At 35.8% G+C, this 17,570-nt stretch overlaps 2 protein-coding genes across 6 annotated transcripts; one reads left to right on the forward strand and one right to left on the reverse strand.

The window, feature by feature from the left end:
• Nucleotides 1-1,374: 1,374 nt before the first annotated feature.
• LOC113499683 (annexin B9) lies at nt 1,375-13,893 on the forward strand. Of its 4 annotated transcripts, none has more exons than XM_026880230.1 (8): nt 1,375-1,484; nt 1,738-1,779; nt 2,883-3,059; nt 5,640-5,844; nt 9,813-10,042; nt 10,795-10,891; nt 11,610-11,791; nt 13,104-13,891. In XM_026880230.1, the coding sequence occupies exons 2-8, from the start codon at nt 1,750-1,752 to the stop codon at nt 13,152-13,154; spliced, it is 972 nt and encodes a 323-aa protein (XP_026736031.1). In that variant the 5' UTR covers nt 1,375-1,484; nt 1,738-1,749; the 3' UTR covers nt 13,155-13,891. The 4 variants fall into 4 exon arrangements, with proteins under 4 accessions (XP_026736031.1, XP_026736029.1, XP_026736033.1 ...); XM_026880228.1 differs by having other exon boundaries at nt 1,376-1,484; nt 12,659-13,893; XM_026880232.1 differs by having other exon boundaries at nt 1,376-1,484; nt 13,639-13,882.
• LOC113499684 (DNA repair protein RAD51 homolog 3) lies at nt 13,808-17,564 on the reverse strand. Of its 2 annotated transcripts, XM_026880234.1 has the most exons (7): nt 17,356-17,561; nt 17,143-17,273; nt 16,951-17,057; nt 16,629-16,795; nt 16,167-16,295; nt 15,479-15,685; nt 13,808-13,936 (listed from the first exon to the last, which is right to left on the reverse strand). In XM_026880234.1, exons 1-7 carry the CDS (start codon nt 17,395-17,397, stop codon nt 13,904-13,906), a joined length of 816 nt encoding a protein of 271 aa, XP_026736035.1. In that variant the 5' UTR covers nt 17,398-17,561; the 3' UTR covers nt 13,808-13,903. The 2 variants fall into 2 exon arrangements, with proteins under 2 accessions (XP_026736035.1, XP_026736034.1); XM_026880233.1 differs by lacking the exon at nt 13,808-13,936 and having other exon boundaries at nt 14,793-15,685; nt 17,356-17,564.
• Nucleotides 17,565-17,570: the final 6 nt, after the last annotated feature.

Below are 17,570 nucleotides of genomic sequence, written 5' to 3' on the forward strand. Positions count from 1 at the left end.
TTCGTAGAAATGTGCATCGGGCACATAAAAATATAAATAAACATAGGAATGTGGGTATCCCCGCACCTCACTGTTTTAAATTAAATGCTGTTTCCTAACCGGAAATCTTAATGTTTTCTGAGTGCTCGCTTGTACGGGTAGAAATTTACTTACACGTTTTGCTAAAGAATTTACGACTACTTTCTTTACAGCACTATAGAATTAATGAGCCGGGTTGTCTTAAGCTAGCAAAAATAATAACTTAAAATGACTTGAATATGAATGCTAATGAACCAAGGAGAGCTAAAGTTTTGTGTACCAAATAGAAAATGAAAGCATTCGATTGAAGATAATTTTTTAGATTATGTTACATTGTATTCTGAAGTCAGACCGAAATGTGCAATGTCTAGCTTGCACCCGCAGAGCCTTTCGTAGAACGTGGCTTTAGAATGCGCAGCGTCGCGCCGAAATTATGCGTTCCAAATATTAAGAACAAGCGTGACCATTGATCAATGCTTAAACCTTCCTCAAGGAAAAGGCTTGTTTCTAGCGGTAGGGCTGTTTTTATAGTGTTTTTTAAATAGGGTGTATGTTCAGCGTTATAACAGCGGTTTTTAGTTCAATGCTGTGAATTGACGTAGCGTTTTGTATTAAGGATGAGGTTGCGGCAATACTTCGTCACGGCACCGTCACATTGCGTGGTTGCGCTAAAGGCTCTGCGGGTTAGCGGCGGCGGCCGGCGGGCGAACGAGCAGCCGCGGTGGCGGGCGCGCGGCGGGCGTCGCCGCCTTGCCGCCGTGCGGTGATGTCATCGCGGGCGAATAACCTACGTGGCACAGGGGTCGCCAACACACATGTAGCATGTAATTTTTTTTAGATGTTTGAATGAAGGTAGAACATGGTTTCCTTAAGTTTTATGTCAGTGGTGTAAACACTTACAAATCGAAATAATTTAGGGATACTTATTCATTTCAAAGATTAAAAACCAAGATGTCTTGCCTGCTAATTGAATATTTTAAGTTTGTTTTAAAGCTATTTCTATAGCCCAAACGACATCGAAATAGCTTAATATTACCTCAGATACTGTTTGCAAGTACGTAAAACCCAATGCAATACACAGTCATAAAAACAAACGAGATTCAGAAATCAAACTCCAAACTCGGCTATCAAATAGGTAATGAAATCTAAAGTTGGTAAATTTTTTTCATGAATTTAAAAAATAAATCTCCGTTTTAGATAACAATCTCTTACTTAAAAAAAATAGTAAAACCTCACCCAAATACCCATTATTTTTTCCGCAGTAAATTCTGGCACTTAAAAATAAATGCACGCAGATATAAAATCTGCATTGCGCAAGCTAACCGAAGGTTGCAAACCTCTGGACGGAGCGAGAGGCGAGAGGGCGAACAAAAACGGCTTCGACCCACCTCACCGAGTTTCATTCGAGTCGAGAGTATTTCGGAATTCGGTCTGTTTGTAGTGATTTGGGTGTGTCGCTGACTAAAGTACGTACTAATTTGATGTATTTACTTGTTATTATGCTATGAAACATAATAAATAGCTTCGTATATACAGTTTAGTGCATAAATATGTATTAGTTTCAGTATTTCAAGTGTAGTGTTATATTTGCCGGCAGGCGACGCGCTGGCGTGCCGATGTTTGTTACTCGCTAAAAGCCGGTCTGCGATAGCAATTCAGTTTTAGTTTTATTTTTAGCGCATTCGTGAAATAGTTTGTAATAATATTTTCTGTCTTTAGGAATCAATCAACATGAGCGGACAACAGTACTACCCCTACAAGGTAAGTCCACCTACATTACTCAACTACCTACATAGCTATATTATTCTATAGATTTCTCACGGAATGATGTCATCTTTCAGTAACCTCGAATATTAGTTTAGCGCGCTAGGTATTTAACAAATATTTTTTTAGTAATTAGGTACGATATATTTTGCTGAAGTAGAATGCTACAGCGTTAATGGGTTTTAGCTTGAAAAGTACTTATAACTTCTTGTCTCAATGTCCTTAATATTAAATGCCGTTGTTAAGGGTGGGTTTCATACTCGTGATGGTATTTCGTCCATTAGGGACGTACACCGCCCTTTGTACGCCATAGCTAATCTGAACCATGCCAAGGCCGAGATAACTGACCATGTCGAAGGGAGGAAATCGCCATAAACACTATAGATGACTGACGTATTTCTAGTCTCGTTTGGCGGGTAAATGTAAGAAGATTTATTAAGCGCATTTTGATAATCCATGGTTGGTTATAAGAGTATTTATGGCATTATAGTATCCAAAAAACAAACAAAACACTTGACATTGCGCGCCAATATCGTCATCCTTATAACGAACCTGGTTTCTTGTTAACTTATTAGTCATCAATGAACGACTTACTACGAATTGAATGTCGAGCCAAACAATTCTAGTACTCAACTGGGAATAGCTTTACGTCAACCTGCCATCGAAATACGTTGTTGTAACAACGTTACGATGTTTTCAAACAATAATCTCTATCGTAACAACATTTACAAACAGTACAACCTGTTATTCTAAACATCAATTAGAACATAGAAAAAGTGCATCTATTTTAAGGGTAATTAGATGAATGGCAACAAGACCTTCAAACAAACTGCTTTAACCTCAATTCAGGTATACCTTCCTCTCTTGATTTCGGCATCCCAGTGAACCTCTTTGGGGCGTCATTAGCTATCTAATCACTATCCGTTTCTAACGCAATAAAAGGACCAATAATCGAACTTAATAGCTATGCCCATTAGCTTAAGATACTTTAAATATCGATCATCGCCTCATGAACATCGAACAAAATAGAACTGCGAACAAAAAAATGCTCCGTAAACCTACAACTTTCAAAGAAATCATCATTCCCTTTTTCCTCACAGTGCACCCCCACCGTGTACCCAGCGGAGCCTTTCGACCCCGCTGCGGATGCCGAGACCCTCCGCAAGGCGATGAAAGGGTTGGGAACCGATGAGAAAGCCATCATCGATGTCCTCTGCAGACGCGGTATCGTCCAGCGTCTTGAAATCGCCGAGACCTTCAAAACCAATTATGGCAAGGTAAGAAGAAATTCTCATATAAGGATCTATTTTGGATTAGGCAAAAAGTTGTATCGGGAATCATTGATAGTGGTTGTCAAAAATTTGTCAGCCTATCACATTAGGTAATTAAAGTAGCTTACGTAGTAGCTGTACTCGAAGAATTTTGACCAGAAAGGAAGAGGAAATATTGAAGACTACTTAGCATCTACCATTTTAGTTCTGGCTATCCCAGGTTTTTAGTAGAGATTAATGTAAATCTGCGAATTACATGTTTTTCTCAATTTAAGTGCCATGTTTGGTTGTTAAAATTTCGAATCAAATCTGGAATGCACGTTAACTTAGGTAAATCGTGTTTCCTCAAAGCTATAAAACATTTATTACTAACTGGAACAACATGCATTGCCTACAGAGATTTATACCTTTATAGCCTTGATAAATGGCCATATTAGAACTAAATTCAATTAGGTATGAACAAAAATGGGTTGTGTGTAGACACAGAAGAAAAAAACAGTAAAGTTATTAAGTTTAATATATAAAGATGTAAATGTCTTGATAACAGCAACAACCACTCTCAAAAAGTTTAATATTATTGACAGTTAGTCAGTACTGCGAGAACCATGTCGATTTATGCTAGGAACTTACCATACTTACCAGTTACCTACTACTGATATTTTTCGGGATTTACGTGTGTTCACTAAGACTTTTAAAATCGTTTCTCTAAACACGTGAGGAGGAAATCATAGTTCAGTCAAAAATATAAAAAAATCCGACACTACAAAGCGTCTGGCTCATATTATCATACAGTGTTATTAAAAACCAGATGAGCAAGAAACATTATATCACGAGGCGTGACATCACCGCTCATTACTCTTAATCATTTGTTCTCAAGTTAGGCCTCATGCCCAAAAACCTTGTATTGTCTGGTAAATGGTTCAAGTTACCACGACCTTGGCCAATGAGCCTTCCGTAGTTGATTCATGATCTCGAAGCCTGCTGCATTGACATTCAACCTTTTTTTTCCTTTCCGGATATCGTGAATCATTTAACACTGATAGGTACAATAGTGTTAACATTAACGGTCATTAGCGAGTATTCTTGTTATAATTACTATATTATTTTCCTATTTAATTATACAGTCTAGTTGGTTCGTTTCATGATTATAATTGCTAATTATAACGATGTTACGGACTTTCTTAGTCATCTAATAATTAGAAATGACACGTAAGATCATGCAAACAAACAACATTGTGCTTGTATGAGATAAACAGGGGAATCTTGTTGCGATGCAGAAAAACAACACGAATATAGGTATTATTCAGACGTATATAGAATAGCTGATAAATAGAGTAGGTAGAGCCCGCAGGTCACTTCATAATTTGCTGAAGAAGTAGCTAATACTCTGACACTTGTCAATTAACAAATTTATTGTAGGTATAAAAACACTGTTGACTTTGTTCCCTTTTTTGAGTAAAAAGATATCAAAGTGATCAAAAAACGTGTCCTCGATATTAAATTATTATCTCTCTGTATTTACCTGACTTATCAGGTAAATAAATAGAGTATAATCACAAGATTGATGTTTAACATGTTGTAAACGTTTACAAGAATGTATGTTCATTATCTACATATCAGTCGAACACACTTCATATCGCTTGCGGTTCACATACATTTTGGGAATAATCTTTTGCACTGTAGCTGCAGATAAAGATAGTAAAGAAAAAAAAACAACCTGCGTGCAAAACTTGAAAGACTATGTTTGCTCATAATTGTAGGCTAAAGTTATCCGCAACAAATTACGACATTGTAACGCTTTAGTCATCTATTTATAGACTTACGATAATTATTCATGGCTATGGTATAGACTGAATCATTCATTACGTATCTGAACATTTCCGAAGGCCTAACGTACTAAACTATGGTTTATTGCCACATAACTAGGCACTTAAATTCCACACTAAAACAATGGAAATTACTCATTGCTAAAATATTCAATTTTTCCTCGTCTTGGCGGGAAACTGTCGTGTTCCACTGATGTCCTCAGCCAATCCTCGATAACATGCAACGTTGTTTAACGATTCCAATGGATTCGTCAACGCTTCGACATAGTATGTAAAACGGTGAGAAATCATGTGCCTATTCACGAGTGACGCATGTGACCGAGAATGTTAAGTTCGCAGGTGAATTGAATGATTCTTGCTAGATTGAATGATTGCCGGCTGAATTTGTATGTCAAAATAACGGTAGCACTTTGTGAATTACGAAATGCTGTTATGATTAAATGCTCGTGTGGAACTGCACATGGAACATAGCGTGTGTATTACCTAATTGAACAGTTCTCAATATTTTTTTCGGTGAAAATGCAATATAGTATGTCGAAAAAAAAGTTTTAATCTTTGCCATTGGCCAATCCTGAATTGACATAGGTTGTTCCTTTTTTTTGAGAGGTATTACCTATGCACCTATAACTTCACAAAGTGAGACCTAGATAGTGTCCAATTAAAAGCCAACTTAGGCATACTCGACGGCGTCAATTCCTGTCAATTTCATGACACACGTGTTAGACACTTGGGTACTTATGACTTTATTTTTCCCTGCTAGGACCTGATCAGTGAGCTGAAGAGTGAGCTGGGCGGTAACCTGGAGAACGTGATCGTGGCTCTGATGACGCCCCTCCCCCACTTCTACGCCAAGGAGCTGCACGACGCCGTCGCGGGGCTCGGCACTGACGAGGAGGCTATCATTGAGATCCTCTGCACGCTTTCCAACTACGGAATCCGTACTATCTCCGCTTTCTACGAACAACGTAAGTACTTAATCAATGAATATTGATTACATGTGTCATTCAAGTTGGGGTTTAAGCGTCTAGTAAACTGCCAAAGGGTTAATATTAGAAAACATATGAAGAAAATGGTATGGTAACGTTTCTGGAGATAGTTGACAAAAAAGGATGTGACTTGATATCATCTGTAGTGTGCTAATTAAGGTACCACCAGGACCCAGGTTTTGGAAGAACCTAATCAAGACATACGTAACATATCACGTATATAATAGCAACTAATCAGGTAAATAAAAAATAAATGTCATCTGAGTTAATACACAGCTAAAACAGTGCATCGGAGTATTATATTCGCAACTAGCTGTTGCCCGCGACTTCGTCTGCGTGATTTTCAAGATGTGAAAAACTATGAAGTTTAATAATAACGATTAACGATCATCGCAAAAATGTAATGCAAAATTGAAAATGAAACACTTTTTTTACATTTTAAGCTTGCTTTTTTTTTCTAAATTATAATGAATCTTGAGCGGCCCAAAGACTATCAAATGTTTGAATCAAACACATTTCATCGTTTACGATACTATCCTGGTGTCAAATATTTCACAGCTGTTTTAATGACTTTTTCTTATTTAATCCCAAAAAGAGGGGCTTATAACTTTGATATATCTGCCTGCCTGCCCGTCTGTCTGTGACATCATAGCTTCCGAACGAATTGTACAATTTAATTTTTAAACGTGAATTATGTGCGAGTGTTCGTTAAGACATGTTTGACAAATCGAGCCGTTTAAAAATGGGGGGGGGGGTGCAAGTATGAAAAAATAACAGAAGGTATAACTCAGTCTTAGCACTTCTGCTAAAAATGTTTTACTTTCGAGGGTTTCCATTTTCTAATTAGGTAGGTTATGATTTTCGAGCACGTCTGTTCTTTGGCCGGCCTACACCTGAAATTGTTCGACGGATTATGAGGTATCATAAAATTATTATTGTACTGTAACCAAAGAGGTAAACCAGAACCATATTACTTTGGCCCCGGTGTCCGTTCGTCTCTGTCACCTGGCTGTTTCTCAGGAACAGTGATAGCCAGACAGTTGTTATTTTCACACACGATGTTTTCTGACGATATAAATAAGATGTCAAATTATTTTTGTGGACGGAGCTGGTGAAGTGAGAGTCGGGCTCGGTAACTGTGGATGTTACATAGTGTCATAAGATATAAGATTTTGCAAAATTGCGCCCAGATAAACAGTTTCCTGAAACACGTTATGTTTGATTGTCCTCTTAATATTAAAACTGATCTTCCTCACAAACATTTGGAATATTTCCAAAATAAAAAAGTTGGTAAACGTGTTATCTTAGCCCCCTGGTGTTTTGATCATGATTTGCCTTTAAATTGCTTATAAATAAATAGCGTGAAAAAAAAATATCAGACACCCCTTTTTTTAAATTGACTATGACAAAAATCTAAAGTATAGGATATGTCTAATTTGTGATGTTACGACAAAGCAAAATATGAACATAAAAGTGACTTCATGCGCATGAGTTCTATTTACTGTACCAATTTAAAAAGAAAAAATACCTATTTTATTCGTTAAACTACCTGACGATCATTGAAGTAAAATCCCGTTATCCCTACTGCATAAATGGAAATTAAATAAAGACTACATGAGGTTGGTTATGAGGTTACGCTGTCGATACCTACAGCCAAAATGAATCTTCCAGACATTGTATGACGGATGTAAGTGCTGATAGCTACACGCTATTATCAGCCTTATTGGAGAAATTTCCAAAAATATGTTTCTAATCCTCGTCGGCTTAGCTTTGGGATCTCAGAAACTCATTCAGTCTCGTTCCTTCCCCTGTTTTTACCAGGCTACGAAAGAAGAAAATTTTAAATAAGTAGAGATTACAATAATTTGTTAAAGGAATCTTTGGAAAGGCCACGTGTGCGTTCTCTGTAATGGCGGATGTAGACCGATCAAATCGTTAAAATATTGAAAAATCCCAGGTATCAGTAGACATTATTCTATCAATAGATACATAATGTCTATTCATTGATAGCTTTGGTCTTATAGATCTGTCACATTGCATACCTATTATGAAGTTTTTATGCAAGTTTTCTGGGCTTTTCTATCCGAAATACTTTTGGCCTATGCTATGTAAAACGCAATTTTAAGAAAACATTATTTCATTGTTTGAAAGGCTTTTTTTTGTTTAAAAGTTTATATTTTTGTTGCTAGTTGTTACAGATGAACCAAGGTAATATAATTAACTGTGTCGTTCAGTAATTTATTGCTATGCATAATTATAGATGAGATCAATGTGAACTACATGCAACTTTGGGTTGAGTGTCACTACGAATTCTTTTATCTTGAAGTAGCATCGCCAACATTACCGAGCTAAAAACAAAGGTATATACACCTATCGTAAATAAACACAAAATCATATTATTTCACATTCCACATTTGAACTTGAGTAAAAATAAAAATAATTTAAGTTCCTTTCTTTCAAGAATGTACCGATTACGGTAACAATTGCATAAAAAAAACGTATTAGTTTATGTTTCTTTTATTTTACTTGTGAGATAGTCGTGGTAGGCCTATATCAGACTTGAAAGAGAATAAAATGACTAATTTTGTGAAAATGATTTATTTTCGAAAAATCCTATTATTGCTCTGCCAAAAGTCTTAAGATAAATACCGTGATGTTTTTTTGTGTAAATTGATCACCGTGCTGCTTACTACTCAATGGGGTGAAAATACACCTCATAGTTGTATTACACGATGTTACGGGTGACTCCAAAAATTTAAAACTTTACTGCTCATGCCCCCTGCACAGTAGCGTTATGGTTTTTGAATATTTGTTGTATCATGTGTACGATAAGGTTCATGCAAAATTTGAACGAAATATATTCAGTAGTTTATGAGATAATTTGATATTTGTGTATAGATATAAAAGGCTCCTGCTCACCCCCTGTAACGAAAAGCGAGATAATAAGTAAAAAGTATGTTGACCGGACCTCTTGTTGATATTCTCTGAAAATATGAATCAAATCTATCCAGTACTTTCCGAGATCTTTCCGGACATACATACAGACAAACAGACAAACAGACAAACAGACAAAAATTCTAAAAATCATATTTTCGGCATCGGAATCGTTCGTAGACCACCCTCCAATTATTCTTTTTTAAAAATATTCAATGTACAGTTTTCACTTTTCTACAATTTTATTATATGTATAGATTTGAGTAATAACTGTCATTGTTACTCTGGCAAGGTTATTTATAACGTAAAAGCTGTAAAGGCACGTTTATATAGGTAATTTTAGTTCATTACAATGTAAGTTGAATGAATATCTCTATTAGGCCCTTCCCTGTCAACATATTGCATGTTCACTAAACTGATTAGGTAATTTCTTCATAACTTCCATCAAAATATATACAAAATTGAGTACTTTATAATTAGGTTAATATTTCTTTGTATTCCTTTTCGACCTTCATTGACTGCAGGTGGTAATGTCAATAAATCAAAAGCAATCACAGTGTGCCACATTTGCATTTCAATTGTTTCATATGGACTCGACCGTGGTGCGATAGGCTCAAAGGATATTTGTTTACGTCATTGTACGTGACAATGTGATACTAGAGTGCCAACAATGTATTATCGAATATCGATACACTGGCACACTTTTGTTAATAGAACCGTTTAAATTAATGACTATTATTTTATAGTCTTATCGATAAAAGTTGTTCATTTACATAAATCAAAATTTAAAGCCATTTAATTAAAAAACAGCAACAGGAAATCATTAGGAATCAGTTTTTAGATTACAGGAATATATATTTTTTGTAACTACATTAAATACTCAACTTTCTAGTTTGAGAATACTCCTTTCAAATATGAGTCAACCATAATCTGGACTAGACTGAACACTTATATACGGTACGATAAGCTCTATTCTATAAAAACAAGTTAATATAGTGATTCTTTTCTTACAGTATACAACAAGAGCTTGGAGTCTGACCTGAAGGGCGACACATCTGGCCACTTCAAGAGGCTGTGCGTGTCTCTCTGCATGGCTAACCGCGATGAGAACCAGGGTGTTGACGAGGGAGCGGCCAAGGCTGATGCTGAGGCACTCGCCTCTGCTGGAGAGGGACAGTGGGGCACTGACGAGTCTGTGTTCAACTCCATCCTGATCACTAGGTCTTACCAACAACTCAGACAGGTAACTTTCAATTCTTTTTCTACTTCTCATTTCTTGAGGGATATCTACCTACTTTTGATAGTCTTCCGCTAAACCATGACAGAACTTATGGGCTACGATACGATTTTTCTTATCCTAGATAAGAAAAGTACCGAATCAAATATGTAGGCGTCCAATGGCCATAACAGTTTAACGTACATATTTTGATATGTAGGTAGATCATAGCTTGCAGAAATAACAGGAATTACAATAATGTGTTGAGCATGCAGTATTTTTTCCTGCTACCATTTTAAAATGACTCTTCATATTCTCAGAAACGAACGTAGAATTGTAAATAATAGTGATAATGTATTTGGAATTTATTTGCATATTTTGTCAATAATAATAGCGGTGCGACTTCAACTATTAAAATTTATGCTGTAGGTAATGAGGCTTGCAATTTCTTAACACGTATAAGAATTTAATTAGAAAATTAAATTCTTATACGTGTTAAGAATCTAATCTACTTTCAATTTGTAAAAACAGTAGCACAACACTTGGTTTAGTATTTTCTTGATCGTAGCAGTAGTATTATTTGATCGTATAACACATTTAATAGCTGCAAATCAAACAACCATAAGCAAGAAGTCATAACCGTATTATTACCTAATACATACGATGTATATCATGTATATTCATGACTCATGAACTCTAGAACAACCATAAAATTGAGCCAGACGTTTCTCATCAATTATTCAGGTTTGTGACGCATCTAATTGTCTGATTTACTCCAGATCTTCGCCGAATACGAGGCGATGACCGGCAAGGACATCGAAGAGACGATCAAGAAAGAATTCTCTGGAAGCATCGAGAAGGGCATGCTTGCTATCGGTAAGTTCCTCCAGTAATTAATAAAGAGTTTCATGAACTACCTTGTAAGGACACCATTTGAAAGTAGTTTTGCGAAGTTTGTTGTGCGAACTGTCGTGTAGGACACTCATATTTTTGAAACTTTTTATTATTTGTACTGTAAGGAGTACCTTTATATAAGCGTAATTAGGTAAAGCAGACAACTGATGATACACTGACCTAAATTATCGTTAAACAAGCAATAAAACTATTTCGAAATATCATGTAAATTGCAATTTAAGAGGAGAGTTCATTCATTTGAATAGTTAGTATTTCAATAGTGCGCTAGTAACAGAATCCACAGAATAGTTCAAATTGTGTTAGTGTCTAAACTCTACATAATTTTTCCCCTCTAAACAGTTAACAAGGTCATGCGGTAGGAAGTTTGTAATATGGCCTTGTCTAGTCATTCAACTTTTTGTACAAACACGGTTTTACCCGGAGGGAACAATGTAATCAAATTGCCAATTTGTGACCTGATATTGTTATATCACTTATTAGGAGTTTGTCACAGAACGCGTCTATAAAATTGGGAACGAATAGTTTACCATTTAAGGAACCTTTAAGCAAGAATTGGACACTACTGTGATAGCGACGAAACTCTTTAGTATCTCTTTCTATAGATATTGTCAGTTTCTTTAGCATCCCAACAGGTTTCCGTAAAGCAAGTTTAAAACCGACTTTATGTAATAATTTCTAGTTAAATGCGTAAAGAGCAAAGTGGGTTTCTTCGCCGAGCGCCTATACTACTCAATGAAGGGACTCGGTACCAACGACAAGACCCTCATCAGAATCGTCGTCAGCCGCTCTGAGATCGACCTCGGAGACATCAAACAAGCCTTCCTTGACAAATACGGCAAGCCCTTGGAGAGCTGGATCGCTGTAAGTCTTCTTTCCTTTATTTTGTTCAATTTATCCCTCTTTGGAAAGTTTTTGATATCCTTATACCACTTGGGTGTTACATGATTACTTCCATTTTTTGGGAACCATTTTTAGATCAATTTAATCCATCAGCTTCAATTGACCGAATTGTTAGAGGCACATTTTTATGGCATGTAAACCTCTATTAGCTTTCAAAGGTATAACTACTGCGAATGTTAATTGAAGTTGGTGGTGATTTCTGAGATTTTTTGGTTACATTTTCAATACATATTAGTTTATTGTTGTCCCCGCATTGGTATTAAATGTGCTAACAAATGTTTGAGTATACTGATACAAGTCATATAGTTTATTAACAATTCATATTATTATCTGCAATCATTGAACAAACGCACCATCCTATTGCAAATAAGTTTAACCTTCACTCACGTACCCATTTTCCATAGTATACACAATATATTTATCTTTGAACTAACAGCATGAAAGTTTGTTGTACTTATATTTCTAGAAACTGACCCATATCTTATGACTTGTGAAAGAAAATTAGAAGCGTCTCCGCTTGAATAATATCTTCTGAATACGCATGGTGGTTGCATTGTCCAATAGTTACGGATACCACTTGAAATCACAACGCAGAATATACTATAGAACATCATTAACAAAAAAATTATCAACAAATTATCACACTTAACAAGATTATACAGATCTATTTATACTATTTATATCAAATGGGAAATATTATCGTCACATTATTTTAAGTTTGTGAGTTTTTGTGTTTACATGTTTTTGCTAACTATGTGTTCTAAAGATGATGAGATAAAAATACGATTAACGACAGGCGTTTAGAATAGTGGCCCATTTTGATTACAGGATGACACTTCCGGAGATTACAAGAAGGCTCTGTTGACCCTTGTTGAGTAGATTGTGGGCTCACGAAGCAGACAACGATTGCGATTTCCACCTAGCTCGTAAATTTAAGTTTCGTCTTGTCAATTTGTTAGGTTACTAAGAGATCTGTTAGGTTTGTAGGTACGCTGAGGACTATCCGAAGCTCAAATTGCTCCAGAACTGCGGAACTGAAATCCAAACAACTTTGCCCTCAGCGTGCCTTAATTATCTTTAGGTTACTCGTGCCGGGTGTAAATTTTATTTAAAAAGATCTGTATATTTTGCTTTCTATTAGCCATACTCATGATCATGTAACTTTTGCACTGTAGCTAACGCTTTGTGTCGTGTGCGTGCATGAGGGTAGCGGTCCGTCCGTATTTGGCCCTGTTGACTTAGTTTTACAAGTAGTTGTTCCAATTGTTTTCAGGAGGAAATAGCAGGTCCGATCGGAGATCTCCTCTCTACAATGTGTTACTAAAGACACTACAATGCTTATCCATAACACTCAGTATTACGAGCGCCATATAATGTGTGACAATACAATGCTGCAGTGTGAAGTTATATTCTAATCACATATTTATACGCGTGTCAGCATATAATCGACCGAGTACAATCACATCAATGTTGCATTTTAAAGACATTTAACTATTATAATTTTAAGATATTCTCATAAGTTTGTGATACATTTCTAATACACATTGTGTGAACACAATCATAAGTGATGGGCCAGTTTCTCTAACTAGGTAGACTGTGCAAGCGGTAGATTTATTCCGGTGTTCTTTCCAGGACGATCTAACCGGTGACTTCGGAAATGTGCTAGTCACACTTTGTGCTTAATCCAGCAGAATGAATTATATTTTTTTATTTTATTAAAAGTAATTATTTTTATACAAGTAACTGTGTTTAGCTTGGCATGCTATAGAACTAAGCTACGTTACGAAGTACAATGTAATGGTTTGCAGGACGATACGAAAGGCGACTACAAACGCGTGTTACTCACAGTAGTATCGTAAGTGATCGCATAATACTGCATGACAGTCCTACTGGATACAGTTCCAAACAAAACTACTTGTACTTTACATTGTATAACTGTTGAGATGTTGTAGAAATTAAAGCTTGAATATTTTTGTGAAAAAATGAGATATTTATTGGTGCTGTAGTTTTGTTTACAATATACACATATTTACATTAATTATTATTAAACTATTATGTATGTTGAATTTGTTTTTATTCGACATCCCTTATACCCTCAGCAGTGATCTGGAAATTATCAAATTAAAAGATTGTTAATTCAAAAACAAAAATAATGCTAACCATGTTGTGAACCCCTGGAATTTATGTGTCATAGGTGAGTAAATATACTATAATATTGTCATTGATAGAAATACAAAAATAGTGAAAACGCTTACGATTCATATTTGGCAATGTTCCATGTTTCCACTCTGGCATTACTAGGAAAGCCCTGTATACGCTGGCAAACCTCCAAACTGCTCATCACTAACACATCAATATTGATTGAGCTTTCATAGCTGTGTAGAGAATTCACCGTATACTATTTGGCGAACTATTACATTCTATTTAAACTTGGAAGGTATATACCGGTTTCTGGAACGCCGATCAACTTAATCTTAATAATATAAGAATGGTTTACTCACGCTTATTTATCGGGTTCACACCCACGTTTTCGGACCCAACCGAAGTCCTTAACCATAAGCTAAGGCGGAGGGTTTGTGACTCAAGATACATAATCATGGGGCCTACGGAATTATTTTTAAATGATGATGATAAACTAACAAAACTGCTTGAAGTCTTCAAGTGTTGTTACATGGTGGACATTGATTTAATAGGCAATTAGGTACCTCATTTTTGTATTTGAAATTTTGCATTTGAAAATCCGGTTCATAGAACTATGTTATAGTAAAGAGTACCACTAGGTATCTAGTAACGGTAAAACGGGGTGAATAGAGTTTCAAGGGGTGAATAGAGAATAGTGTTTTTTAGGGGGTTACATGAATATTTTCTTACATTAAAATGCTTAGACACAGTTACTTTATGAAATACTTGTGAGTTTGCGTATAATCTTTATGTTTTTTCTAGTTAAACGTCCAAATTTTAATAAAAACTCTGTTTCTATCCACCCCAAAAAACCCTCTATTCACCCCGTTTTACGGTACACAAAATCGTGGCAGTGGATAATGTTTTCCTTTTAAACATTTAAGATTTTAAGTTTACATTTCCTTCTTATTTTAACAAAATTAGGCAAAGATCGCAAACGGGAAAACGGCCAACGTTATCGGCAATTCTCTTAAATATTTGCATCAGATCATAAATCTTTATCAAGACGGTTAATTAAGCCATAAAGTCAAAGTTATAAATCTGTTCAATGTTCCCAATACCCAATTCAGGTAAAGGTATAAATAACATGTAGTAGGTGTAGTTAAAATTGAGAACGTAACGAACATTACGAGATCAAGGTTTGAGAAAAATAAACAAATACGAAAGAATGTTACCTGACCCTATCCATATGCCTATAGTTCCCTTAGTAGTTAAATATGTCAGAAGAGTTAAATTGATATAGAGTAGGTACCTAGGGCGCACGTTTTGAGAACTAGGCATTGAAAAACAGAGTGAGAGAGAGTAGTGAAACGTGAACGACGATAATTCGTAACTATATCATAGGAACAACCTTTAGAAAGCAAACTTGCAACCGGTCATTGACCCATTACTCCCAACTCCCATCGCATAACCCAACATACTCTTAAAATCATTATCGGTACCTACGACATTGAATTCATACATTACCTGAAACGGAGCGACAGAACTTGCAGCAACATTACTCTTGAGCAACAAGGCGAGCCTGTGAGTACCATCACTGACATCAGTATGTAAGTGCGGTGTGGAGAGCAAGACGCGGGTGTTGCAGCGGTGCGCCCACGCATCGCCCAGCGAGCCTACAACGGCGCCAGTCGATAATCCCACGCGAGTACTCATCTCGTTTGTTAATACTACCTACGAAATGGTATAAAGGGGAATTATGTATTTTTTGATGATTATAGGTAGGTACTATGATGATACTAAAATTGGGAGGAAACTATTGCAAGCCTAAAGATAACTGAAAAAAGCCTGAATTGGACTGTGGATGTGTATTGTGCGAGGTGAGAAATTATCTGAGAAACTACAAATTATATTGAATAACTCTCTAATAACGACGCACTAGATTAGATTAGATTAGATTAGAATATTCATTATTGTACACCATGGAATTACAGCAATGATTCTTAATACATACAATGTTAGGGTACACTATCACAAGAAGTGTAAAAAGAAAAAGTTAAGTAGATACCCTAAAGGTCTAAAATAATGTTAAATTAGGTACATAAGGAGGATGTTAAACTATTATTGAAGGAACCAAATATAGGTAGTGCCTTTAGGACTTAACAACAAATTCACGTCGTACAAGATTCTTATTAGATTACATAAATATACTTACAGCTATTTGATTTTCCACAGCTAGCCTCTGCAGATCTGCCATCAATCTGAACAGTAGTCCAGTTCTCTGCTTTGTAGATATACCCTCTTTGAAAGGATATGAAATTGAGTCTACAGCTATTAGTCTCACCTACAAAATGATAAGATAAGAACTAAGTATGAGCATGCAGCAGATGCATTAGAGTTGATCCATAATATTTTTAGCAAAGCAAAGTGAAAGGACTGTTATCTTGTGATCAGAATTTGGAATCTGGTGAAAAAAACTGTTTTAATTAGCTCTTCAGAGATAAATAATTAAAAAATCATTTCTTTAAATTAGACTACTAAGCAGCCATATTTATGGGGCAAAATGCAATGTGTGGCCCCCAGATCGGCCTATCCTTCACAGCAAGTGTTCTTGCTGCACAAGGAACAGCAAATACTACAATACATGAGTATTCATAATAGTTAATGACAATCTTACATTTGGATGTTCTGCAATAAATTTAGGCAGCATATACATAAAAGCGCAGAACTTCTCAAGACCGAAAGCATTCACATAATGTAGTTTGTCCAGAGCTTCATCTTCTGTGACCTGTAGTGGTTCTTCCAGTATATTTTGGCATCGGAGTAGACTTGCACTTAGGATTTCTGAAAGTAATAATGAAAACATTTGTAGACAGCGCTTGTAGACGCTCAGAGTTGGCCTTCTGGACTTTCTTGTCTAGGCCTTCTATGGTAGCTACTCTGTATAAGTTGAATTAAATGTGCATAAAATTAGCATTGATTCTGTTCGATTGCCTTACCTCGAAATCTTGATATTGTAAAGTGAGTATTAGTATCTATGTATAATGCCTCTGCATCAAGTCCACCTAGTTCTTTTGGTATTTGGACTGACGCACATAGTTGTAAACTGCAAAATAAAACCGTAAAATTATGCAATGAAAAAGCGCTTTTTATACACTCTATATAGGATTTAGTTTAAATACTTGACATACCATAATTGAGTTTTACCAGAACCAGGCAATCCTAGTAGTTCAGTAATGCTTCCTAATTGCACTCCAGCTGTACCTAACATATTATCTAAATTTTGGCTGAAGGTTGCTACAGACGGCAGGTTAGTCTCTCTCTATAACACAAATAAAGTTTTAAATAGAAAAAAAAGTTTTGGACAAATAATATTTTAGCTGCCATATTTTTCGGTACTGTACCTGCCATAGCTCAGTAGCATTGCATATTTTAAACGAATTCATGTTTGAATCTAAAAGAGCAAATATGCTGATTACATTGCCTTATAATTAATTGATTAGTACACATTAAAAACAAAGACGAATGAAACACTCAGTTTTATTTTAAAACTTTCCCTCCCAAAACAAAAAGTGTGAGTGACAGATAAATAATCATATTTGACAGTTGATCAAAATTA

Source organism: Trichoplusia ni, chromosome 12 (assembly GCF_003590095.1).
Source record: "Trichoplusia ni isolate ovarian cell line Hi5 chromosome 12, tn1, whole genome shotgun sequence".
Lineage (NCBI taxonomy): Eukaryota > Metazoa > Arthropoda > Insecta > Lepidoptera > Noctuidae > Trichoplusia > Trichoplusia ni.

Coding starts and splice junctions, on each gene's coding strand:
- LOC113499683 (XM_026880230.1), top strand. CDS start 1,750: ATGAGCGGACAACAGTACTACCCCTACAAG. Junction 5,845..9,812: donor CTCCGCTTTCTACGAACAAC/GTAAGTACTTAA, acceptor CTTTTCTTACAG/TATACAACAAGAGCTTGGAG. Junction 10,892..11,609: donor GAAGGGCATGCTTGCTATCG/GTAAGTTCCTCC, acceptor AATAATTTCTAG/TTAAATGCGTAAAGAGCAAA.
- LOC113499684 (XM_026880233.1), bottom strand. CDS start 17,397: ATGAATTCGTTTAAAATATGCAATGCTACTGAGCTATGGCAG. Junction 17,058..17,142: donor TCTGGTAAAACTCAATTATG/GTATGTCAAGTA, acceptor TTTATTTTGCAG/TTTACAACTATGTGCGTCAG. Junction 15,686..16,166: donor CTGTGGAAAATCAAATAGCT/GTAAGTATATTT, acceptor ACCATTTCGTAG/GTAGTATTAACAAACGAGAT.